The 27680-nt window shown below is 40.9% G+C and overlaps 1 protein-coding gene across 1 annotated transcript in view; it reads left to right on the top strand.

The window, feature by feature from the left end:
- The first annotated feature begins 7292 nt into the window (after positions 1-7292).
- LOC104965290 (elongation factor 2-like) overlaps positions 7293-27680 on the top strand; it is a 54711-nt gene continuing 34323 nt past the window's right edge. The window contains exons 1-5 of the mRNA XM_010794247.1: positions 7293-7511; positions 8978-9192; positions 9569-9750; positions 10058-10269; positions 10383-10561. Of these exons, the coding sequence (XP_010792549.1) occupies positions 7509-7511; positions 8978-9192; positions 9569-9750; positions 10058-10269; positions 10383-10561 (791 nt within the window). The 5' untranslated portion in view covers positions 7293-7508. The remainder of the gene's footprint in view (positions 7512-8977; positions 9193-9568; positions 9751-10057; positions 10270-10382; positions 10562-27680) is intronic.

The raw sequence follows: 27680 nt of genomic DNA on the forward strand, positions 1-27680 counted from the left end.
ATTGGTTGTAAAAATATACCGGGAATGAGACTACTCAAGTTTCATGTAGCGTGTTATATAGGGTTTTTTGGCATGTAAAAAATCCCAAAGTTCCCTCCAGAGGGAGTTTCCCTCCCACAAACTCCTTTGTTTACTTCAATAACATAGTGACATCACTACGTTACACTTGCGCTTCTATTGGCTAGTGCTTCAACACATTGAAGGTGAGGGGCTGTTCTAAGCTGTTCACCAATCACAACAGAGCCGGTCAGCTAACCAATCAGAGCAGGCTGGGCTCTGGTTTCAGACAGAGGGTGCAAGAGGTGCTGCAGCACAGGCAGTATGAGAAGAATAAAGAGCTTTTTGAACATTAAAGTAGGTAAACATGTCACAGTAGAGGCATAAAATACAAATATGAACCTGAAATTTAGCACAATCGGGCCCCTTTAAAACACCACACAGAATATTATGAGAATGCAACACACAAAGATTTCCCCTGGTGGGCACATTGCTTACTGTCTGTCCTGGGCTAGAGAGCAGCAGGTCCTTCACTGTGAGAGTCTGAGTGGAGGTTTGGCTCGTAGTGAGGTAGTGTGCAATGCCAAACTGCTCTTGAAGGTCATCGGACTCCCAGCCTGCAGATTGAAGCAGTAAAACAGCAGGTGGTTCACAAAATTGCCCCATGTGTATCAAACAAAGCACAACATTTGTAGGTTTTGTCTTTGTCTTGAATCATAACTCTTTGATTGCTGCAGCCTGCTGTTCTTGTGTCACAGTTTCACAGTTTTTTCTGTGTTTGATATATTTGTGTTGGGGCTGAATTGGTTTATTCAGTCGATTTCAAAGTATTTTAGCACTGAAGCTTTGATATTCAGCATTGTGAAAGGGGACTATCATTCAAAAGCTGTTCTCAAAAGCTGTTCTCAATTAGCTGTTCTCAAAAGACAAACTCCTTACGTGAAGAAGTAAAAAAAATGGGAAAACCAAATGATTGCTCTCTGAAAAGACTATCTTTAATTAGTTCTCATTATTCTTTAATAGTAACACAAATTCATTTATTCTTGTCTGTCCGATGCCCTGGTTCACCCTGGTTTTTATCATCATGTGATATTTAAACTCGCTTTTGAGACAATCCAATTATTTCACGGCTCACTGTATATTCAAGTTCAACAAACTTTCTTTTGGTATTAATTATCAGTATTCATAAACATTATCATTTTATCTGATATTTTCTTACCTAGATCAATGGAAACGTCCGAGTTTCTTTCATTTGGTGATGGCTGGTTCTCTGGAAGTGCAGGCTGTGGGAAAGACGACAGGTCAAAGGCTGGGAAAGCTTTGCATAGCTGGGGGGGAAGGCCCTCTCTGTGCTCTGTCGAGGCGTCCTCGTTGATGCCGCTGTCGATGGTGCAGGGTGACCACAGGGGGGACGCTTGAGCAGAGGAGGAGTCGCTCCCCCCAAGCAGGGCGTCCAGGAAGTCATCAGAAGAACTTCCCCTGGGGCTCTGGGTCTAAGGAGGAGGATGAGGAGGGTATGTAAGCTTCATCCCATGGCAACACCACTTTTCGATGGCTTATTTAATCAGATAATCAAAATGACACAGATGAGCACAGACACGACGTAAACATACCTGCCATTTTTGTTCATACCAGTCTCAGTTTCAACCATAAAGGGAGACATAATGAAACTGAATGAGCTCCCCAGATAACAGAGCTCAATAACACTCGGCCCTTATTGAGAATACAGACCATGTTCATATTTTCATAATGATATTTTTGGCTGGGATCACGCTTTCTCCGGAATGGTTTGCCCAGTAGCCAACAGGATGAACTCCATACTCACTTCATTATTTTCGATAGTCCATGGTTGGTTGCTGTGACAACCGGTGGTTTCATCCGTGTTCCTGAGCAGCAGGTCAATGAGGTCAATCCCGCCGTGCACCTGAATCAAATAAAGGCTCTGAATAATGTGTTGGAAGTGGAGGTGTTCATTGTTTCTCTGAGGAAAAGCTGTATTTATAGCCTGTGTGCTCTTACTGCTTACTTTAAAATAACTAATATATTCAGTTATGGCCAATTCAAGACTTATTACCTTAATATGAATTAAACATCTATTTAAGAGATGATTCAACCTCTGAATCATAAATACACAATTGACTCGTTCCTGTAGTGCTATTTATCAATCTAGATGTCTGGTGTTTTGGTTGCCAAGTGTTGGAGATATTGGCCTAAAAAAGGTCTGCCTTCTCTTAAATATAATGGAAGAAGATGACACTAGGGTTGTGGTATTCAAAGTGCCAAAAAATACTTAAAAATAATTCCATAAATCAGTACCCAGTTACTCAATGCAAAACACAGTTCACTCAATTTCATGTGTATTGCGTTTGAAAGAAAATAGTTCCTACATGAAACTGCTCCGAACAAGGCCTGTGTTTTATCTTGAGTACCCCGGACATGATTTCGGAAAAGACAATTTGCTGATGAGTTTTGAAATTAATATTTGTTCTTCTTCTTTGAGCACCATACACAGAGAGCCATCTACTTCCATGAGTAAAAAGAAAACATCTATACGGCGAATACCTCAGCAAATCACACCTAAACCATAGGCTACTAATTGATAAATAGCACTATAGATAAGAGGAAACATTTCCATTTTTTATTTTTGGGAGAACTGTCCTTTTAAAACAATTTTTAAATACCAATCAGACTGAAATATTATCTTTTTAAAACAAACCAATAGCTGCACCCAATTGTCAAGTTAAAGTCTCTCACCTTGCTTGCATTCAGCATCATAATTCCAATATAATAGCAGCAGCTGATGAAATGAACGTGAAACTATCCAGCAGGAATGAAAACACACAACCAGATCACCACGTTCCTCAATGTGTCTTTGACGTCTGGTAAGAATGTCTGAGACTTTTGCAAGGGACAAAGTCGAAAGGTCTTATCACACAACTGTATTCCCCAGGCCCAGCCGATCACTGTCCAATCAGCTGCTTAGCAGTCAACTGAGAGAGCCAATTTCCACAAAAGGAAGACTGGCTGACAGATTCATTACTCACAGTTGCTCACAGGTAGCAGAGAGTGACCTTTGAAGTCATCAAGATAAGGGTTTGATTCCCTGTGTGGTTTCACATTCATTTGTTGTTGGGCAGGGTATTTTCTTTTGAGATAATCTCTTTTATTGGCTTCAAAGGCAGAAGATGGAGGGAGTCACACTGTAAATCTCATCTGTCACTGTCAGCAGAAAGTCCAGGTTTATTGGATTTGATGATGATGATGATGATGATGATGATGAGGAGGAGGAGGAGGAGGAGGAGGAGGAGGAGGAGGAGGATGTTGTTTGTCTGTGATATAGCTGCAGTCTGAGGTTGAAAAAAGTGGTTTGAGTTAAATGTTTTTAGGGTTGCATTGTCATTAATTTAGTTTGCCAATGAACACTGCCTTGTTGTAAAGGGACAAAAGCAATACCATTTTGGGAAACTATCCTTCCACACTTCTAACTGAGTCTGCCAAACTTTTACTGAATTCACTTTCAATTTTCTCCATAATGGTCGAAGTGGTCCTTCTCGACAATCTTCACAGTTTTTTTGAATGTCTTTATAAAAGAACACTGTGCCGTTCCATCTATTACCAATGTTGAAGAACGATGTTGCAGAACGAACTCACCGTGCTTCATAGTTTCTTATCTTTATTGCAATAATTAGGGACATCTATTTTGAAGAATACCCACCATAAAGGGCAGACCTTACGTAATATGTTCTCCAAGCAATAACACAAGATAAACATGCACACACACATAAATAACCATTATCACACTGGTGAAGAAGTGTTGACTGGCGGAGCTGTTATACTGTACCTCCTTCAGCACAGAATAACTATAATCAATGGTTTGTCGTCTTGTTTGGAGAATTACTTTCAACACAGTCCTTCCATCCCTCTCACCACTGTGTTGTGTTGTAACACTTCTACGGGAAAATCTTACATGTAAATCTTGTTGCTCAAACCATCAAATAAATAAATAAGACAATTATAATTTATAATTTGTGTTAAAATAAATCATTATATATTTTCTTTTGATTTTCTTTGGATTCTTGTCCACCACTATTTCATTTAAACTTTTCACATCATTTTTAGGAAGCCAAAATAGGACGTGCCACACAAAAACAAACAGGTCAGATTCAAGCCTGGTTTTGTACTGCGAAAACCCCAGTCATTTCCTGCATAAACTGTAAAGATGAAAAACATATTTATTTCTTATATTTTCTGATGTTGATGTTTTAGTGTATTCTGTGGATAAATCTAACTCTCTGAAGCTGCTCTGAAGGGATTTCAACACTTTGTGGTGACAGCTCAGGGTTTTTGGTGAACAAAAATACAATTTGAGAATCTCTAAACTGTTAAAAAAAAATCCTCATATATATGTTTTTAATATGGAAAAGGTTCAAAGTCAGCCAAGTGAATTTGCTTGGAGCCTTTGCATTATGGTTTCATGAGGGTACAAGCCAGAAGGATCAGAAACAGAAATAATTCATACACTGCGTCCCCATTACAAACCCTTTGTGATCTTCCTCAGTGTTTCTAGCCCTTACCTTATGTGCATGTTGCATTATATTATCCACTTATCTATGGCAGATAGTCAGTATACTGTAATAAGCATAATTGCATGGCAGCGGAGCTCTGCTATCTTTATTGTTGTTGTATCTTAGATTATAGAGTTTCAAAGTACATGCAGATATTATCTAAGAAGCACATCTCTGGATATCAGTAATAGGTTACAGCTCAGTACAGATAATTGCTGTGTTATTGCAGATTGCTGATGATATCATACTGTATCATCATGAATGTGGTGTATTCGGATGCACGTGACTGACTGATGGTCAAGAAGAGTTGCATTCACTCATAGGTGTATTTCACATTTAGGTAAAGGATAGATTTATGACATTTCTGGATGTGACTCACCAAAAAACACAGTCACGCTCCTGAACTTTCCTCCATGGTTCGAGACCAATACGTATTAGCGTGAGTCAAACAAAAACACAAAATCTCATTTACTTGACAGCGAGCTACCAAATTGAAAAGGCCCATGTTAAAATACTATAGGTTGATCTGGTGGGTGTGAAGATAAATTAAAGCTGAGATGATGTTTGTCACATGCAGATTAAGCAGAGAGTGTGTTTGAGGAAACAAAGGCAAGTCTATAAAGTAAAAATATGTAGCTCAAGCTCAGAGGTCTTCTTAACTGGTAAAACCTACATTTAGTAAATAAAGATTAACAACGAGCTAATACATTCTGTCAGCAGCTCAGCACATTTTTATTCCCCATTAATCTCAAACATCATAAACATAAAAAAGATAACGGCCTCCCTGTCTAGAAAGTTCTCCTTAAAAGTCACGTTGACCAGTGCGATATGTAAAGATAATTATTTTAGTCACTAATGTTTTTAGTCAGTTGTCAAATTACCTTAAAGAGCTTGACTTCATTTCAATATAGGGTCAGCTCAGTTTCTGCAGTGTTCCCCATAAGCATGCAATATGTATCTGCATTGTTGACAAATATCTCGTTCATATATTTAATTATGCTGAATGTATAGTGGTGAAATATATCAGATTATTCATATAAATCTGAGTAATCATGTAATCCTACAGTTTGAATGGATTTGTATTATCTTGTATTATTTTCTTCTCTTCATCTGTACAACATAGAAGTCAGTTATTTATATTTGTAAAACCTTCTGATGAGGGCAGATTTCATATTCAGAATTCCCCTTTTGGCGTCTACAAAACCTGGTGGAAACGTGTCGTCGCTACAATCATAGACCAGAGAACAGTATTGTTCCCACCAGAAGCTTGAATATCTTGCCTTCCTTGTGTTAAGTTAACCTCAAGTTCTTTCCGATTTATTAATTGTGTGTTGTAGCTGAGATTTAGAAACAAAAAGGATCATTAAACCTCTTGTAATAACTGAAAAGCAACTCCTTTTTTAAATGAAGAGAGACACCCATTAAAAGGTAAATCACATACTTGCTACAGTATGCTTATAGTACTTTTGGTGTTTTTTTTTTCTCTAGGTTTTATAAAGATTTGTCTATGGTTGTAAAAAAACTTGTTTGTTGTGCATTTCTCCTCAGAGCATTTTCTGTCCACTGGGGGTTAACAGGAAGCATCCCATTACCCTCTGCAAACAGACATGTGCCTGTTCTTATACATAGAACATATTTTTTCCCAGTTGAAGTCCCATTTTAGACTCTCTCAACCAGCCTGAGATGTTTTGTCCTGTTCTGCCCTCAGCTGGTAGAAAGCAACTCTAACATCCTGTATCAGTACAAACACTGCTGTGTCCACGAGGAACCACATTTTCCAAAGGGAAATACAAACTGCTTACCCTTTTTATTAAAGCCAATGACAAACCCAACAGCAATAGTGTTACTACAGCTAGTCCCCCATTTACTCCTGTCACATGAACCAAGGTGATGGTTGAACTAGGATTATATTCACCATCTGACCTGCAGCAATATTAAGCATGAAAAAGTAGGAAATACAACCAAATAACAATACATCTATCAGCATTTTAGCAATTAGGAATTTACCTGGATAAATCATTGTAGGCTACGTGAACATCCCCTCCAACTATAACAATATGCTCTTAATGTACTGTTTAGATTTTTTTTTTAATTCAAACTCACATTTCTGAAGATCAAGTAATTGGTTAAAACTGATAACTGAGACTTACCCAGTCAAATAATTAACATAAACACACCATTACAATAGGCACGTTTGTGATTTTGGGCAATATTTATTGTATGTACAATGCATGTACATACATTCAATGCCTACTCAATAATAACAAATTACTTCAAAATATATATAACAAAAAACATGTTTATACCATAAAAAATGTATAGATTAACATTTAGAAAGTAATTACGCTAGTAGTCTAACATCTAAACTGATGTTTCTTGACAATAGGCTACTGGTGACTAAAAACTGCCTTTTGACTAATGAAATGAAACTTCTTGGTTTTATAGGGCACCATGATTAAAATACTTGGAAATAAAATAACAAAAACATAAAATGCATTCTTTCTCACACAGAAATGGATAAACATAACCCTATCCAGTATCCTCAGTGCAGCAGCCAATAATACCCAGCTGCAGCAAGCCCGTGGGGAAGGAACCTGCAGGAAATTGAACATCAAAATATGATCAGAAGAGTCTTGTCGTTTTAGATATGTATATACTATTTAGGTTAGGGTTAGTGTCGCGTACAAGTGGTCGTATTTTGTAGGGGCCGTATTTTGTACCGTCTGCCTGCGGCTGCAGCTGGACCCTTCTCGCAGCAGCTGACAAGCATCCATGGAAAGGTGTCCCGGCTGTTGTTGAGCCGCAGCGCCCCCTGCTGTTGCAGCCTCTGCACCACAACTCGACATCCGCAGAAGTAGCAGCGTCTCTTCTGTCACCACCGGGACTGCCTGTCCTCCGAGACAGGAATACATCTGTAAACTCAAAGACCAACTGTCTGCAGGCAAAATGGTGAGTTGATACTGGGCTTACATGCCCGATGATTTTGTATTTAATCTATTTTTCGCATGCGAAAAGCGTTGCGTACATTCTTTATAAAAAGTTAAAGCCTTATAGTTTCGGTGCAACGAGCTGCAATAGAGGCTGTCAGGTGTCTGTGGTATTGATGTCGAAGCTTTAGCGGTGATATGTGGTCAGATGAAGGCTCTGTTATCACCTACGCAGCTGACAGCAGCGCGGTCTGTGGCCTGGACGCACGGCCCGCTGTGACGATCTTAGCAAATTCTTTAAATATCAAGCTGCTGCAGTAGAATGACAACACCGATATCATGTGTTTACAAACTGTGAGAAACAAGACACATGGGGACAAATGTCGTATACGAATGTGTTGAATAAAGTTGTTCTTAGATGCGATTGCAAGCTATTGCCTATTAACTCTCCAACTGACGACAACATCAATTATAAAGTACGTCACAAATAGAGCTGCAGAGAATTTATTCTATTGGAGGATGGGGGATTTGTTATAGCTTATTGAATTACTATTATGTTATAACAGGCTTTGAATGTCCGGGCATCCCAGAGCTTATATTTTATGGGGCTAAATGCCTTTACACATTTAAAGACATTAAGTGAAATTGCCCTTATGCTTTAAATTATTCATACTGAGGGCTACATATGCCTATAGTGGCAATGTTTATCTTTCCCTGACACACTGTGTTATCAACATATCTCAAAAAAGTCTTTATCATCTTAAAACATCATAAATCATCTTGTGTGCCGTAAACTTAACTTTTACATAGGCCTTCATCCATTTTATTACTGAATTTTATGCCTGACTTTTTTTTTTGTGATCTCATATAATGCATCAGCAACATTTATTGTTTTAAGGTAGGGTAGTTAATTCACTTCAGAAACACTTTTTTGTTATATTCCATGGAATTCTCTTAACATCCCGATAGCAATGAATACATTAAATGCTTTGACAATAAGTATATACAAATATTCTATATCTATAAAGTGGGCGGTTGTTACCTTGGTTGGTGATTGGCTAATGATTACACAAGCCAAAAAATCGTTATGACATCATAAAGTGGCCAAAATCTGATCAGCTCATTTTCAGACAGGTTGTTTTATAAATGGATGAGGACAAAATGTGAGTGAATATTTTTTCCTGAAACTTTCAGAATCTCTTTCCACAGAGGGGGCACATGTTTATGGATAAAAGAAATGAAAAGGTGGATTTTGCATAATAGGTGACCTTTAAGAACCAGACGGTTAAGTCTTTAGGCTGGGCCTGGCCCACACCTTTTCTCCTGTTCAGGATTTTGGATTTAGTTTCAAACATGTCTTTCTTTTTATAACTCTACTTGGAACAGCTGCAGAGATCTAGTAGTGCACATACATAAATATTAAATGACGAATAAAATGAACCTCTGCTAAATGGATGAATGTAATCCTTCACTCTCAACCTCCACCAGGTGAACTTCACCACGGATCAGATTCGTTCCATCATGGACAAGAAGTCCAACATCAGGAACATGTCTGTGATTGCCCACGTGGATCATGGGAAGTCAACTCTGACCGACTCCTTGGTGTCCAAGGCGGGGATCATTTCTTCATCCCGAGCCGGAGAGACCCGCTTCACAGACACACGCAAAGACGAGCAGGAGCGCTGCATCACCATCAAATCAACGTATGTGATTTAGAGAAGTTAGGAAACACCTTTGTATTCTTGTGTTACCTTTCACTGGTGGTGAGAACTGTGTGAATGTCTTTACTACAGTAAGTGAACTCCCAAGTCTAAATCTTATAAAATCCTGGTTTCGGTTTGATTGCAGTAAATGCACCTGCACTGGCATTGATTCATATATTAAATCATATTTACTGAAATCCTTCCAGTAAAGCCAGTTTGAAGTTCTTGGAGTAACTGGAACGTCTCCACTCAGCATATCTGCCTGTGCAGTATTGTGATGACATTCAGTTTGAACGTTTAATTGACTTCTAGGGTTAGGCTCAGTAATAGCAAAAGGTGAACATGTTCCCAACCTTTTCCTCCCTCTGTTTTTCAGGGCCATCTCTATGTACTACGAGCTTGCCGATAGCGACCTGGCGTTTATCAAGCAGAATGTGGACGGGAACGGCTTCCTCATCAACCTGATCGACTCTCCTGGTCACGTAGACTTCTCCTCTGAGGTCACGGCTGCCCTCAGGGTCACCGATGGAGCCCTGGTAGTGGTGGACTGTGTCTCAGGTAATGATGACTCACACCCTCGCCTTCACATCCTACACACACACACGAACACACGTAGGACTTGTTGCAAATGTAATGTGTCACATTTATTGATTCCTACCATGATTTTGTGGCAATAGAATCCCACATGCAGAAAGATTATAAAAGTTGTCCTTACGTGTCTTTCCGAATGGCGTTATCTGTCAAGACGCTGATAACATCAATCTTTTGTACTATAACTGCAGTACAACTTAATCACAACCGTCACAGGCCTACACACACGCTCCCATGTTTTCAACCAGTTTGACCTGTTAATTTCCTCTGACAGGTGTGTGTGTGCAGACAGAAACGGTACTGCGGCAGGCCATCGCTGAGCGCATCAAACCGGTTCTGATGATGAACAAGATGGACCGGGCCCTACTTGAGCTGCAGCTGGAGCCAGATGCGCTCTTTCAGACCTTTCAGCGCATCGTGGAGAACGTCAACGTCATTATCTCCACCTATGGAGAGGATGAGAGCGGGCCCATGGGGAACATCATGGTGATGCTCCAACACCACTCAGACACAAATATATGCTACAATAGCTGGGAGAGGTTGCATTTCACTTCCTACAGCTGTCATTTCCCAGAATAATGGACTTTCTCCCCCCTCAGATTGACCCCATTGTTGGCACAGTCGGGTTTGGCTCTGGCCTCCATGGCTGGGCGTTCACCTTGAAGCAGTTTGCTGAGATGTATGTGGCTAAGTTCACAGCAAAAGGATCCGCAGAGCTGGGACCAGCAGAGAGGTGTAAGAAAGTGGAAGACATGATGAAGAAACTGTGGGGAGACAGGTACATATGATGATAAACATATCCAGACAGAAATATTTTCCACATAATAATCTGACACCATTTTGAAAAGCAGAGGTGTTGCACCACACCCGACAGTGCTGTCACTGTATACAGACCACACCCTGAAGTACACATCTACATAAAGATATTTAAAGGTCCCTTATTATACTGTTTTTTATCAATATATTATAGTTCTAAGATATATACAAAACATGTCTCTGAAGTGTTTGGCTCGAAATGCCAAACAGATCATGCATTGTAGCATCCCATCAACCCCTCTGTTTCAGCCCTTTTTTTTTAAAGTGCTGATTCTCTGTCTTTTGCTTTTAGATGAAATAAGGAGCCACTTCCCAATTCTCTGGACAGATATTCGGTTAAAAAAACAAATGTGCTCTAGGAGGAGATTCAGGCCCCGTCCACACGGAGACAGAACGGGTGTTATCCGCTATAGTCTTTATCGTATGGACGGTTCGTCCACACGAGGGCCGTAACAGAACCCCGGAAACGGAGCCTCAAACGGTAACGCATCCCAAAGTGGGAAGGTCTGGTAACGTAACTCTTGCGGCACTGTGTGTCCGCGCCTAAACGATCATAGCCCCGCCACTCCCCATCTCTCCTGCTCAGCCCCCGCGTCACCCACGTCATTGCTGATGCGTTTCGCCAACAACATGGCGGATCACAGGGTTTGCGTTCATGCTCCAGGGACACTACTGAACATGCGTACAGGATGTTAGTGCAAAAATCTACAGCTCCTCCAACATAAAACCATCAGCAACCAAGTGGACATGTAGTTCTCCGCTAAATCCACCGCTGAGAATAACCCAGAAGGCAAACCAGGCCACCATGGCAACCATGCTCGGGGGTCTTATTCGCTGCTTTTTGGTGTATTTTGTGCGGAAGTACAGCGGCCACTTACAGGCCCAGCATATGTAAACAGCGTCTCCCAGCGGGTCGAGCGGTCTCGTGTGGACGGACACGTTTCTTGTGCCCGATTCAGTGTCCGATGTAAGATTTTTTTATCGATCTCGGATTCGTTGTTCGTCTCCGTGTGGACATTGGCCTCCAGGTCTTAAGGTGGGCGGGTGTTACCTGGTTGGTTATGGCTAATGGTTACCATGAGCCCAAAAAATCATTATGACATCATAAAGTGGCCAAAATCTGATCAGCTCATTTTCAGAACAGGTTTTTAATATCGGGAGAAAAGAGAGGGAATCTTTTTTACTGAAACTTTCAGCGTCTCTTTGTGTTGGATATATAAAATACCATGAAAAAGTGGATTTTGCCATAATAGGTGACCTTTAAACCACTAGAAGTCAGCAACCTACATTTTCCCACTGGTGGTCAATACCAAGAAATCCTCACGATGACTGGCATTTTTACACGGCCTTTTTTAAATATTCAAATCTGATTAAGTAAAATTACGGCAGCGTCGTTGCTATGGACTGCGGCTTTATCTCCAAACACAGCAAGCAGATCTCTAGCGGATCCATATAATCCAAATTTAAATCCAAATATTAAATTTTGGGTGTTGATTTCATCAGTAGCCGTGTAAATAAGCAGGATAATATCTTAAATAACCTTCAGCGATGATTCTGCCTTCACCATTGTTGTGGTTCATTTCACAAAATAACCTACCTTCTTAACTCCCCCTACATTATTAAGCGACAATAACAACAGGATTATGAGCTAGATTCAATCATGTGATTGGTCCATGATGTTTGCGATCAATTTTGGTGCACAGGATATATTTGACCCAAATGCCGGCAAGTTCAGTAAGTCTTCAACCGGTCCCTGATGGCCAGAAACTTCCCCCGCACCTTCTGCCCAAGCCTCAATTTTGGATCCCATCGTTTAAAGTGTGAATGGAGAGAAGAATAAGTGATACCAACCAAAATAATCATGTTAATGTTTACCAAGAGTCCAGGCGCTTTAATTTTTCTAAAGACCTTCCATATATCTCTGTATTGTTCAAAATGGAATTTTCAAGCTTCTCACCGTGGTAGGAATTAAACATTTTGATCCTTGGCCACCTGTTGTAGTTGTAGTGGTTCCATCAAAAAATATGTTGTGGTAGACGGCAAATTAACAAACTGGAACAATATAATCAGTGGGCGTTTTTCTCCTGGAGGCCAAGGGAAGCCAGGCCGTCCCTGTTTTTTCGGTTGTAGTTATAATTTTATTAAAATAGAATAAATAACACTTCGTTTAGTTTCGAAAATTTCTTTGTTGTGTGTTGCTGCGGCCCGTCTCTGCCCCATTCTTACATTGATGTATTTTACCAAAGAGTGAACACCGCCCCTCTTAGATGTTATGGTGAAACAGTAGATTGCACTCTCTGTTGCGAGAGGAGGCCGCAAGCCGAAATTTGCTTCCCTGGTGAAAAAAAATGGAGGGGATTGACCAATCAGATGAGGCTCACGTCATGCCCCTGCCCAAGGGAAGCCAGAGACGGCTGGCTTCCCTTGCCTCACATTCCAATCAGAATCGCATTCAATTTAGTGGTGCAGTGACGCGTCTCCCAAAAACCGGAAGTAAACTGCACTCGTTTCCGGAACAAATAGCAATGGGATTTCTCCATAGGATTTTAGGAAAATAGCTCGAAAAAAGGTCCAGTGAAAACGAACCTGTTAGGTAAATGCACGTTTTGTCAATTCGGGCGAACATATATACCATTAAATGAATCGTGAGATGATGATATTTAAAATCGTTTTGTTTGACCCCGTCTGCCATTTCCTGATGAGAAAGCAAACCGATGCTTTTTGTAGTTGTAGTACACCAACATGGATTAACGTGTGGTTTTTTTAGTACCACAATTTTGGGGAAATTAATGGAGATAAATGATGCACGGATTATTCATTATTATTCACCAACTCCGATCGGAGACAGTGGTAACGTAAAGCTCCACTTTATCCGTCTTTTTTATCGGTACTGGAGACATTTAAAAAATATATGTCATATGTATTATTGCTACATAAAACATTATATTGCAGTTTAGTTCCGCACTCCGTTTCTAATATGCAATAAGACAACAAAATGCCGTGCTGATGTATTTTGATGTATGCTCGTGTTACCGCCTTACATGCTAAACCTATTATGTGCACTTTTTAGGTAAACGAGGATGTTCCCCATCGGAGACGGGTAAGTTTTAGCCACACCTCGGAGCGCGTTCTCTCCGCCCAACTTCAAGCCGTCCGTCCGTGTGTGTGTGTTGCCTGCATGTGCAGCTACTGCGTGTGTTTAAACTGCCCCGCCCCCTCGCAGCAGGCCGGGGAGAGAGATCTCTCGTCTGGGTGGGAAAGATTGAAATACTAATAAAACCGCATTTTTGCACGCCTTTTTTGCCCATATTATGAAACGGAGTTGGAACAACTAAACTGGCAATATAATGTTTGTGTAGCAATAATACATATATTTTATTACATGTCTCCAGGTACCGATAAAAGACCGGTTAACGTTTGGAAGCCTTAACGGTACCACGGTTCTTTAATAATTCACGCCCCGGGCCCGTTTAATACCGGGCTCGTGTACCCATCCCTACACACGGCTGCTACATGCATGCAACACACACACACACACACACACACACACACACACACACACACACACACACACACACACCCACCGGCCAGAGATGGCGGAAGAGAAACTAAGCCGCTCCCAAGTGTGGTTTCAACCTCTTACTCGCCTTCGATGTGGACAATGACCATTGCCAAAAGAAGTGCAATAAGAATATTAGCAATGTAAGGGCGGTAAACACACGAAGCAATTTGTCTAAACAACAACTAGCATTATGTCCCTTAATGTTCCACCAACAACCTCTCATTCTTCCTCCCAGAAGAACGTTAGGCCTTTTGCAGCAAGACCTGGTATGCCCCATCTGTGGTTGCTCTGTACCACTGTATTTTTGCAGTAAATACTTTGTTTTTTTATGTCTCTTTACCAGTTCTGTAAGTTCACTTATTTGCAATTTGTTTAGTTAATTTACCTTTTTTCTCAAAAGAACCAACAAAATAACTGTTAAAGGACCGGATCGATAAGCGGTATCCCGATAAAAGTAGTAGTGTTTTACTCGTTATAGATAACCTTAACAGATAACCAAATCCCTACTTAAAGGGTGAATGACTTAGAGCGATACAATTGGAAGAGGGCTAACTTTATTGGGCTCCAAATTAAATGCACTTCTTTTTGCCCCTCGATAGTCTTTGATGACACACATCATGAATTTCCAAGAAGGACGAGACAGCACAAACTATTGAGAAGCTGGGAACGTCAAAACTGGACTCTGAATGACAAAGGAGAAAGAGGGGAGGCCCTGCTGAAAGGCTGTGATGCGTCGCCTAGGCCTGACCGGGCCGGAGAAGCCCTGCTGCTGTTGATCCACCATCCACCTGCCCCTCGCCCGTCACTGCACAGAAGGTTACCGCTGTGAGCTGCTGTACGAGGGGCGCCGGGACGACGAAGCTGCCAGGGGTCAGATGGATAATATCATGTTTTCCGATTATTAGGTTTGTGTGTAAAATTATACCTAAACTATTTTTATCTTTAATATTTTTTGGCTATACTTATATTTTGGCTTAATATTTCCTGCACTGTCCTCTCCAGTATTAAAAACTGGCGACTCTTAAGGTGCTCCTCTGAAATGGATGTACAATTCCAAGATGGTTCCCAACCACTGGACAAGGGCCGTTTCTACCGCCCTTCCGGCCGTGTTGTTCTCTGGCACTGTGTCCACCGGGCTGAAAGTCGTATCATGGGGGCCACAACTTCAGTCCTGGCAAGAAGGAAGACCTTTTCATCAAACCCCATCCAGAGGTGACATGTTTGATGTGCAAAACCAATACATAGAAACATGGGATAAATACCAATCATTTCATGTTTCTTTTTCTGTTTTCAATGAATTATCGGAAACCTTTTTCAACCTTGTCTTTCTTTCCCTCCAGGGACCATTCTGATGATGGGCCGTTATGTGAGAGCCCCAATGAATGATGTGCCATGGGCACTCGGTGGTCCTGGTATGGAGTAAAGCCAGTAAACCTGATTAAAACAGGGAACATTACCACCTAATGAACAAGTACTAGTATTATTCCTTTATTCCTTCATTTACTTGTTTCAGTCTGTCTGCCTTATTCTTCCTATAACAACAAAACCTTTTAGTGGTTGTGGCATGCACGGCCCCACAAAGTGAGGGTCGGAAATGAAGTTCAGGCATGTGGAGTCCCTGTGGTAGAGTAAAGCTTAGAGGCCAAGAACCGTGACCTGCCCCAAGCCTGGTCGCGAGGGACTGAGCGTCTGGCCAAGTCCTGACCCCATGGTGCAGTGCCATCATCGAGAGTCCGGGGAGCACATCATCGCCGGGGCCGGGGGAGCGCACCTGGGAGATTTCCTGAAGGGACCTGGAGGAAAGATCACTGGCCGGCCAATACCTCGAAGGTGAGACCCGAGAGTAGTTTTTCGTAATAGGAGAATAGAGGTAAAAAGGTGAAGTAGAGTAAAAAGGTTCAAATAATAGATATAAACCATGGAAAGTTCCCAAGTTGAATTGGCTTATATTTAAAAAAACTTTTTTGTATTCACAAGCTTAGTCCTGGGAAATTGTGTTTCACACAATTACCAAATGTACTAATCAGCTTCATTGTTTTAGGCACCGATACCTAAATATTGGATAGTGGCCATGTCTCAAAATGGTCATTTTCTTGACATACAGTTTTAAGTAGGGAATCATAGTGTCCTCTCGGTAGTACCCAAAAACCCCTAAGATTGTAAACAGCATAATGAAAATCAATTTGCCAATGCTTTTTAGGAAGAAATCGGGTTATGAAATTATATATGAATAAACCCGTGTGTAGAAGTTTCAGGGTATGTAACAAGATACTGAAGCCTGTTACAAAGCCCCTTTGATGAATGTGGTATAGTTAGCTATATTGGAAGACCAGTTAACAAAAGTAAAAGCATGCCCTCGGGAACATATGACCCAATTAAGAATACCAATAATCATTATTGCCAGAAATACTCACCCTTTATGTGGTTGCCCACTACCACTCAAACCTATCAAGGTTTGCCTGCCCTTTTCTTTCATCTTCCCAGAAATCAGACCCAGTGGTGTACTTACAGAGAGACGGTGTCCAAGAAGAGTCAGAGCAGATGTGTTTGTCCAAGTTCCCCCAACAAGCACAATCGCCCTCTTCATGAAAGGCCCGCCCTTTTCCCCGACCCGGCCTGGGCTGACGACATCGAGGAAGGGAGAGGACCCCACCGGCAGGAGCTCAAGGCCCGTGCACGTTACCATCACAGACAAGGTACGAATGGGGAAGGGTGAGCGGGACAGGAGTCTGGTGTTCGGTCCAAGATGGCCAGCGGGGCCCAACCGCTTTGGTAGACGTGTGCGAAGGGCCGTTCAGTACCTCAACCGAGATCCAAGGACAGACGTCCGTGGCTGTTCAAGTGGGCAATCTAAAGCAAAAGGCAGCGTTTACTTCCGATACTTTGAAATAATTCAATTAGTTATGGTGTAATCAGATAGTACATGTTCTGGTGCNCTCATTCAGAACAATAAAAATGCTCTCCTCTCACTGATTACTGCATATCACCATGGAAACCTTTGATCTCTGGACACATCGTTAGCTCAAATATAAACACCTGTGTCATGGAACACGATGATGTCATAACTCCAACTGACATGCTCAGAGCAGCAGACTTCAGATAATGGTTAATGGTCCTGCCCTCAACAGCTCTACATCAATTATGGGGTGTCATCATATGCCGTTTCCATAGAAACGCATCCCTCGCCATAAAAGACGATGTCGCTATAACTCCTATGAAAATGTTCAAAAAGTGCTCAAACTTTACATCACTTTCTTCTTACACATTACATTTCAGCATGGCAGTTTAGCGTCAGCTTTTCAGCATAAAGCATTCCCACTAGCAATTTCTTCAGGAATTGCATTCTCTAGTTTGGGTATAATATTGGTGTTACATGGGTACAATATGGGTCTAATAACATTCTTCTATGGGTGTAATAACAGTGTAAGATGGGTATAATAAGGGTGTAACGTAGGTGTGATACAGATGTAACATGGGCGTAATACCGTAATAACATGGGTGTAATTTGGGTGTTTTAGAGGTGTAATGTAGAAAATGGCTATCAATTACTTTTCCAAAATAATAATATATGAATGCCCATTCGAGGGTAAAACACGTTTTATATTAGCTCCTTTTAATTAAATTAATTCCTGTTTATGTATGCACCATTGTACATCAAAGTAAATTCCATGTAACCCTCCTCGACAGTAAAGCTGATTCAATGACAGATTTCTATCCCAACATTGCAAACACATCAAATGCAAGCTCACACGCACATAAACATTGGTCTATTGCGAACACTGTACACCATGTGGTTTTCATGTCAGACCCCGAATCGAGCGGACCCTAAATGATAGACTAGATGACAAACTGTTGAAATGACAGAACAAAAAATTCCGACTCCAAAACGTTTTATCTGGCCAGATTCAAATGCTCTTTTATGCTTTTTCCAGGACCTCATCTCTCACCAGAGACCCAATGTTCCTTTTATCAGCATAATCTCATGCATGACCTCATGATATCTGTTGCCATATACAAGCCCCATAACTAAGATTAATCTGAACAACAAAACATTGCTAGGGTGGAATATCAATCAGAAAAAGGGGGCCGCATAAAACGGGGCCTCTGTACCAAAATGGAGACCCCGCAGCGAACCTCTCTTTGAACTAGAGTCCAAGTGCATGGAAGTATATGTTTGGAATAATAGTGTTTTGAAAAACTAGAGAATGGTCATGGAAATCATTATAATGAAAAAATGATTACCTACCATTACTACCATCACTTTAAAACATGTGGCTTAATAGCAATTTGTACATTGCCCAGAAACAACAAGTTATCACTAAATCTGGAATATCTTTGAATCTTGTTGACCGTGATGGCTCTGGCTGCAAAAACACAGGACCTTAAAGTGTGAGCGGATATTGAACCGAAACTGCTAAAAGCATTCCGACATGGCAGCACATGCAAGTCAACTTTACAATTACGCAGAGTAATTACACTCCAGGGAAATGCTGGGTTTGAGACCTTTCTGGAAACCTTGAATGACTTCTATAATCCTTTCAAGCCTTCGAAAAAAAGCCGTAAAGGAAAGAAAAATTGCCCATCTTACGACTCACTCGCTGTATTAAAACAACTTAAAAGGTTTGAGTGAATCACACGCAACTCCTGATTTAGGCTTCCAGGGCGAGACTGAAAATAGGCCCTGAGAGTGGAATAATAGCATTTAGAAAAAAGTTTAAATTTAATTATGAAAACTAGGTTAAGGTTTATTGGCCCCTGCAAAAACAGCATGGCCTTGATGAGATAAATGTGTGGTTTTTGTCCTGTATTGCAAAAGAGAGGCCGCTGCAATTAAAAACATGACTTCATATCCATACAGAAGCCATTAGAGGCACACGGACACAGCACGAGAGCAGGTTCGCTTTTCCCCATAGGACATTTAAATAACTCATGAAAGACTACCAGAACTAAACCCCCAGTGTGAATTTAGTTGCATGGTTACTAAAAAGTTAAGGCAAGTGAAATTTATGATTTTTGAATGCCATTCTGAAAGAAGTTTTCGACAAACTGACACATAAGTGATAGCGTTGTTGAGTTAACATGAATTAACGATGTAAAGGGTACATTTAAAAGAATGAAAAGGAAACGTTCTTATCAATATTTAAAATGAAAAAATATGGCACCTCTTGTTTTTCAGTGAGGATAATATTGTAAGATATGATTATGATGAGACACGATAGCCCCACAAAATACCTATGTCACAACATGTCTGTCACAATATGCCTATGAAAATAAATTAATTCAAAGCTCTAGAAAACAGTGCATGTGGCACGTTAGCGACCGTTACAAGTTCGACATATTCAGGAAACTATGAAGAATTGTGATGATTAGAGTCAATCCTCTTATGCCAAGAAGTGGTTTTAATATCAGACTGTACTGTTGCATCCTAAGAAATGTTTTGGACAATAATCTTTAAACTGAAGCCATGATTAAAACAATCTCAGCAGTTGGCTGTAACATTTCTCATACGGCTCTAATCAAACTAACAAAACATGTCAAAAAGATTTGGCTTTGGGTGGCAGTACCAATCTGTTGTGGTTCTGCCTTTTATCACTAAATTGAGTTTGCTCTAAGCATATAAGGCTGTCTTTATCGTTACAATTGCAGCCTGCAATAACCAAAATTGTAAGAAAAAAAACAGCATACATTTCTTACAGTTATGGAACATTTTATGCAAATGTTTATTGTAAGTATATTCCCCCATGTAGTTGCTAGCAAGCAAACAGTGCATTTTCAAACACCTTACTAAATATGTGTGTTGTTAGTTCTCCCATCCTGATCAATTAAGGCCTTATTTTAAGATTTATTTTGAAGCCTTTTAAGGATCTACAACAGTATCCCTCCCGACAACTTTGAATGAATATTTCAAAGATTGGTGTTTTGTTAAAGCAGTATTGTCAGTTGGGTATTATTAATATAGTCTAAGACGAGTCTTGGCACAGGCTTGAATTGTATTGATGCATCTATTATATGTTGGTATGGGTCCATTTGGAAATGCTGCCAGCAATACCTCTCTTTACAGTGATGTACCACCTCATCACTTCCCAAGGGGCTAATAAAGTAAGATTGATGTGCAAACACAAATGCTGCCAAGAACTCAGACACCAGCACTTGGCTGTCCTTTTGAACCACATCCATCTGAGACATTCTTCTCTTATTATTATCATACTCAGTGACTTGCTCTGACACAGTGCTAAACATGTTCCAACGCACATGATCATAGTAAGACCAATCCGATTTCATTTATTTCACAGCAACTGACTCTAACAAGGCTTTGATGGATGGTTGAAGCCTCCATAGCTGATCGGTATTAAAGAAACCACAAATACACCTGCATCTAGGGATGGGTATCGTTAAGGTTTTAACGGTACTACTACTTTTATAGATACCGCTTATGGGTCCGGTCTTTTTAAAAAAAGGTACTTTTAACGGTTTTTTAGGAGAGAAAAAATGAGGTAAACTAACTATCTGTTCATCTGTCATCGAAAATAATAAGCTACACAGGGGCGGACTGGCCAACTGTGTGTTCTGGAGAATCACAGTAGCCTATGTACGGTCGTCAGCGAACCGAGCCGGTCGCTGACGGCCGGCACCGCCCTTAATTTATGTAACTTTGTTTAAAATGCATCATGTAAGTTGCGCTGACAGGCGACAGAGGTCCACAGCTTCCCCGCAGCGAGGCTCCCCCCCCCACTGACGACAGTTAACGAGCGTCGGCACACTAATCAGATTTTTTAAATGGGACTTCATATCAAAAAGGATGCCGACCCCTGGCAAACACCATAAGGTAGCTACATGAATAAAGTTCTAAAACGATAACTAATGCTTATTTATTTTAAACAAGACACCTTTAAGTAACTCATGTTGGGATATTCATGATTATCCAGCTTATTAAAAAAACACATTTTTATGTCGTCCCATCTCTATTTTCCATACAGTTTGAATCATCTTCCCTGTTGTTTACATTTATTTATATAAAAGGTGACAGTTTGATGACAGGTCTGAGAAAAACGTCATAGTATAGTAACTATGTGAACTTATGTGCTATTGGCAACCGTTTACATATTTTCGATCAAAAAGTTAGCAAGCTTATAAATTAAGAGTTTTTTCCCTCCTCTTCACTCAAGCTATTCATTGAATGATGTACAAGCCTGACAACAAAATGCCAGGGGTAGTTAACAGCACAGAAAGAAACTCGAGAAGCTATTGTGAATAGGACTCATATGTAATGACTCACTGGCACGTTAGCAGTTAGCTTTTGCAGGTACAACAGAAAGCTACCATAAAACCAAATGTATGACAAGGTCAAGGATTTTGCTTTGAGGGGGCATTAAAGTAATCAGGACACTATGAGGGAGTTATGAAGATTGGAGTCAATCCTTCTGTGCCAGGGAATGGTTTTAACATCAGACTGTACTGTAACATCTTAAGAAATGTGTTGGACCATGATAGCTAAACTGATGCCATAATTAAAGCAATCTCAGCAGTCGAGTGTAATATTTCCCAATCTCATATGGCTCTTATCAAACTAACAAACCTTGTCAAAAAGGTTTGGCTTTGAAGCTGGTGGTACCAATCTGTTCTGGTTCTGCCTTTCATCACTATAATGAGCTCAAAGCACCTCTAAGCATATAAGGCTGTCTTAATCGTGAATATCAATGTTTCGTAGCTTAGCCAAGAAAGCAGTGTTTTGCAGCAGCTGCCAACATCTGCTCAGAGTTCATTACGACTTTGCTGGACACCTTTTGGCACGGCAGCCTGCCAAAAGCCAAGCTGTTGTTCGCATTGATGTTCCCTCCACATAGGGATTGGATGGGAGAGAGGACTCATCTGGGCACTGTCAACACTTCACAGCCCATTTAGACGCTCTGCTTCACACTGATGTTTGTTTATGTGCCCGGCGGCACGTCGACGTCAGATTTATATTCTCATGCAGTGCTGCTTACCTGCTGCTCTGTACAGGATCTTGGGCTCAAAGAATATGCAGGGGTTCTGGTCTGCGATGCAGGAGAGGAGCAGCCCCTTGGCCTGCACTGGGCTGCGAGGGATTACAACCTGAGGAGCACATGACAAGCTTTATTAGACGCAGTAGTGATGTTAAGACAATCTCATAACATAGGTTCCCATGTCATTTCATAGAGTGTAATGTAGAATGCTTCCAAAGATAGATAAAGATAAACGGTTTGAATGGGCCAAATGCGATCGACTTGAATCCAGCCAACTTGAAGAGGGGCGGCAGCAGCTCAGTCTTTAGGGACTTGACCTGAGTGTGGGCTGATAGCTGGAAAATGCCAGATTGCCTTCTGGGAACTGCCGAGGTGTCCTTCAGCAAGACACCGAAGCCCAATCGCTCTACCACCTCTCTATTAGTGCATGTCTATAGATGTGTGCATATCTGGGACTTTGTTTGTAATGGAAAAATAACACCAGAGTGGGAAGTGAATTCCCCCTTCGGAATGAATAAAAGTCTTAATCTTAATTGTGAGTAATAGTGTGTTCGCAATATATGCAAAGCTAACTGTTCATGTGACACGATGAAATATAATGTCAATGCAAAGGGATAAATAAATGCCAATCAGACCCGGCGTTGCAAATACATCAGAAATGAAGTAAATAAATATTGTATCCGTCTGTTTGCATCTCTCATCCTCCATGATAAACATCCTAAATGCCAGGGAGTTTAGAGAGTATGATGATGCAGATATCTATGGAATCAACAATAGATTCCTGAGAATAGCCCCGATTGGTCAATTCTCAGAAATCAAGCATTTAAAAATGTTTTTCTTGTCACCTTGCCGGGAGACATGACAAAGCATGACAAATCATCATGATGTAGTTATTTCGGCATCCGTTTATCTGTCGAGCGCACATCTGGTGTGATCACATAGCATTATGACTTGATACAGAACTGTTTAATATACAGTATGGACTAAGACTGACAGAGAAAGGATTAGAAACTCTTCATATCCTCCTTTATCTTTTTGGCATTGTAACTTTGTCGGATATTAAATCTAGTAATGGTATTTAGGACAGAATTGGGGTATCAGGGCACTGGGCCGAGCTGAATCCAGCCTGTCAGACAGAGTGGTGGGAGTGACTCTCAGATGGAGCCAGCAGTGATGATAGTATGCACACAGATCAACAGTTATCAGCCTGACCTTTGCTGGGAGACAACCGGTGTATTGCTCTCAGTGATGGTTACGCACAGAGGATGAACAGTAGCTGTAAACCATACAGTCATTTCTCCTTTTGTGGCGTATTAGAGACTTTGATAATGATTATATGTATGCTTAGCAATAAATAAAAATCAGTAAGGGATCTCATGTCCTGACATTTAACTTGTTTGCTTCATGCACATGCTCTGAAGGCCATCTCAGTGATGCTATCAGTGTTGGGAGAATACTGTATCGTGCGCCATAACTCTATAGGAAGTTAGGATCTCTGTGGGTGAAATAATAATTTTCCCCTTCAGGCTATATTCACATATAGAAACTCAAAGTAGCAGGCACCCTCCTGCCTTTTTTAAAAGCCTGAAGAATGCAGAGTGTTGGGGGCACTGAGCATTATGCTTATTTTCAGGTATCATATTTGTATTTTGTGTCTCTACTGTGACATGTCTCCATGCTTTAATGTTCAAAAACTTATTTATTTTTCTCATACTGCCTGTACTGCAGCACCTCTTTTCACCCTCTGTCTGAAACCAGAGCTCAGTCTGCTCTGATTGGTTAGCTGGCAGGTTGAGTTTTGATTGGTCAATTGCTTAGAGATGTGTCAGAAATGTACCGCCACTCATATACAATGTGTTGAGTGCTAGCCAATAGAAGCGCAAGTGATGTCACTATGTTACGGAAGTAAAAAAGGAGTCCAATGGAGGCATTTCTGGAGGGGGGTGGGGGGCGGGGGGAGGAACTTTGGGACTTTAGCTTTTGCAGACCATTTACATGCAGAAAAACCTATGACACCTTACAGGAAAGGAAAACCCCAAAAAGCATAATCTTTTCTGGGGAGAGACACGTCATTGTCAAATTGATTATACAAAGAAATATAAAGAAGGAAACAAATACATGTCAGAATCTGTCATGAACAACATGGCTGACCTTGATGCCTGGGCAGTGGGCGAAGAAGGCCTCGGGGCTCTGGGAGTGGTACAGCGAGCCGTGGCCGACACACCCCCACGGGGCCCGGATGGTGAGGCTGCCGCAGTCGAACAGGTTTCCAGAACGGTAGCGGTACTTGGCTGCTTCGTTGACTATCTGGAAAGAGACCAACATAATTGAGGTTTAACACAACAACACAGTATTAGTTGACACCTGACGATGAAACTGTATGATCCTTTGGGTACTTGCAAAAGTAGAAATAAGTTTTCCTCCCTGATACCCAAGTGGGCTGTCAATTCAGCTTTTATGTATCTCTCAGGTCAGTTTAGACTGCAGTCAATTTAAGTGAAAGTGCAGAAGAGAGAGAAAGAGACTCCGCGTCACTCTGTTTTTTATTGCCTTGCGAAAGAAGGGACTAGCATTCCTCTTGTGGCAGGCGAGAACACTTGTTGGGAGGCGAGAACACTTGTTCACCAACTGTCATGCACTGCCTTTCAATGCCACATATCATCTTTTTCTGAAATACTAGGAAGTCATAGGAAGCCCTTCTTATGTTAAACAGCGTTAGATTATAGAATATGAGACTATAAACAATTGGAGGTCGGTTTATCAAGCACCTGTTTCAACGAGGAATATGTTAAACAGACCAGACAGAAGACAAGTCAGAAGAATAAATAAAAATCAGTAACATTAGTGTCTGCCAGGCAAGCACATTTCCATCCTCTTTTTCCTTTGAAAGTGTTTCCAACGTTACTGGATTCAAACCACTTTGTTAGGAGGCCAAAATACAAGTATGCAAATAAACTGGATATGCTTAGGGCAGGTGTGTCCAAACTACTACTATGGCCCGTGGTAAAAGAAAATGTTTGCCCGCAGCAAATTCTAAAAGTATAATGGAATATGGCCCACACATGAAACTTCATATGTATATAAAAATATATAGCACAGTAGTAATGTTCAAATAAATTCAGCCAATTAAAGTTGAAAACATTTTAACAAATATTAGTTTATAAAAAAAGCATAATAACTTTGCTGCATAACAAGTTTGAAATATCCCCTTCCTATTCCCCCTTAAAGGTGGGGTAGGTAAGTTTCAGAAACCGGCTCGAGATACACTTTTTGTTATATTCCATGGAATGCTCTTAACATCCCGATAGCAATGAATATCTTAAGTGCTTTGACAAAAAATCCATAAAAAAATGTCATCTGTGGAACCCGTAATACTGTAAAAACTACAACCAATCCGTTTAGCCGGCCCGGCTAAACGGATTGGTTGTCTGTCAGCCTTCCATCTCGTGCACGCACAAATGTATCTCGTGCCCTCATTGGGCGTGCCCTCATTGGGCGTGCATTGCAGCAGTACTTCAATGACTCGCCAGCAACAGGCGGCCACTTTCACCATGGCAGAGTTAGGTTCAACATCGTCTACTGATCGCAAAAGAAAAAATGTAACGGAGCAAATTAAGAACAAAAAGAAAGTGGAAACTAGGAGAAGTCAAACCAGCGTCAATTAACAGTTGCGTAAATTAGTTATATAACTCACTAGACGGCCTGAATTCTCGTAGTAACCTTAACAAAAAAGACTTATTTAATGATGGGGTAAACTTAATACTGACTTTCTCAGTCGACAGAGGGAGAGGGCACAACAAGGAGCTATGCATTTTCCGACGTCGTGAAACTGTTGAAGAGAGATCTTAGTTTTGTATGGCCATTTGTCGGTAGCAAACGCCACTTTCGATATTGAGAAAGGTGTGTCTTAATTCTAGGACACAGGAGGGCCATGAAAGAAACTAAATTAGGTATCAAAGCAGAGCCTCGGCCCCCAGGGGCGCGCTTGGCGGAGGTCTTTTCCGCGAGCCGCGCCCTGACATCGTCCTACACGCGTATAAAATCAAACTGGATTAATTTTTGCAAAACAAAAAATAAATACACAGTGTCATAGTGAGGTTTTTATGTCTATGCTTTGTAAAAAGTTGGCCACGTTGTTTTATATTCAGGGATGTTTATGAAAATAAAATAAAGAGAGAATAAAAAACAGATTCGAGTTCCCTCGGTCTCTCTCCCGATTTCCCAGGGCGGCGTACGCCGGGCACCCGGCCCACGGCTGGGGACCCAATTCCGCCAACTACTCCCCTTTCATGCGACCGCAGTTAGGACTTTGACGGAAAACGATAGTTTTGGGAAGAGAGGGTTTCAGCGTGACCTCTTCTTCCTCCATGCTCTGGTAGTATGTCAATGACCACCATAGGTCTGTGTGAGGAAGGTCACTACCGACAAAAATAATTTCGAGCCTCCCTTCCTGGAAATTTATATTTTCCGAATAAAACTTATAGGAAGTGTAGTAATTATTTTCGAAAAGAAGAGGGACCACAACGTAACTAGGTAAATTTTTTTTTTTTTTTTTTATATATGCATAATGTTATAAACGGGATTGCGAAAATAGGTTTCGCGAATGTATTCAGTAAGCTTGGTCCTCTATGTTTGAACTTCTTTTCTAGTATATTCATGAGTCCAAAGCAGTATATCAATTCACAGCGTGTGAAGTATTATCGTATACGACAACTTGTCGACATACACCAGTTAGACGACCTATACTTACAAAACAAGACTAATCGTCGATGATATATCCGAGCTTCTAATAATAACAAGACTTTACAGGCCGCTAAAAAAAAAAAACAATGACGTTTAAGAATTACGACAGTTGCATTCTATCTATCTCACTGTCTCCAATATTGCATCTATTACCTAATAAGTGAAATAGTATATTACTAATCCTTTTGTATTTACCTAACCTTAAAATAAATGGACTGTAAATTATCGGAGAGAAAGGGGACTGGATAAAGTTGTGTCAACAATAGGAGTAAGCATCGTTAATAGGTCCCTCCCTGTTGCAGACAGGGAGACGTAAAGCAGTTTACACTCTGATCTTTGGTAGTTTTTTCGATTTTAGATAACCAAGGAAGAATACGTCATTCCGGTTATAAGAATTCTCAAATAAAAAATGACTTATAACCCCGCGAGTTAATAACACCTATAAGACGATTTCACGGGATTGCTAAGGAAATTTATAGTTACAAATCATCTGTGTGACATAGTGGTGAGAAAGTATCTCCCAAAATAAATAAAGCAATGTTTCCAAACCGTCGAGAAAGGTATTTTGGTCTTCGAAAGTCTAACGAATTATAATTTCCACCCCATCCATTCGAAGTCTTTGGCCGAGCTCACGTGATTTTAAACTGTTTCATGTGTCGGGTTTTTCTTAGGCGGGAAGGAAGTCTGAAGGAATGTCCTCGAGGAGAGGCGCTCTCGTCCGACGGTCATTGCAATGTATAGTTCCGTTTCGGATTTGTGTAGATCCAATCGTTATGATGTGGTGGCGTTTC

This window comes from Notothenia coriiceps, unplaced genomic scaffold, assembly GCF_000735185.1.
Source record: "Notothenia coriiceps isolate Sejong01 unplaced genomic scaffold, NC01 NC01_scaffold00037244, whole genome shotgun sequence".
Classification (NCBI taxonomy): domain Eukaryota; kingdom Metazoa; phylum Chordata; class Actinopteri; order Perciformes; family Nototheniidae; genus Notothenia; species Notothenia coriiceps.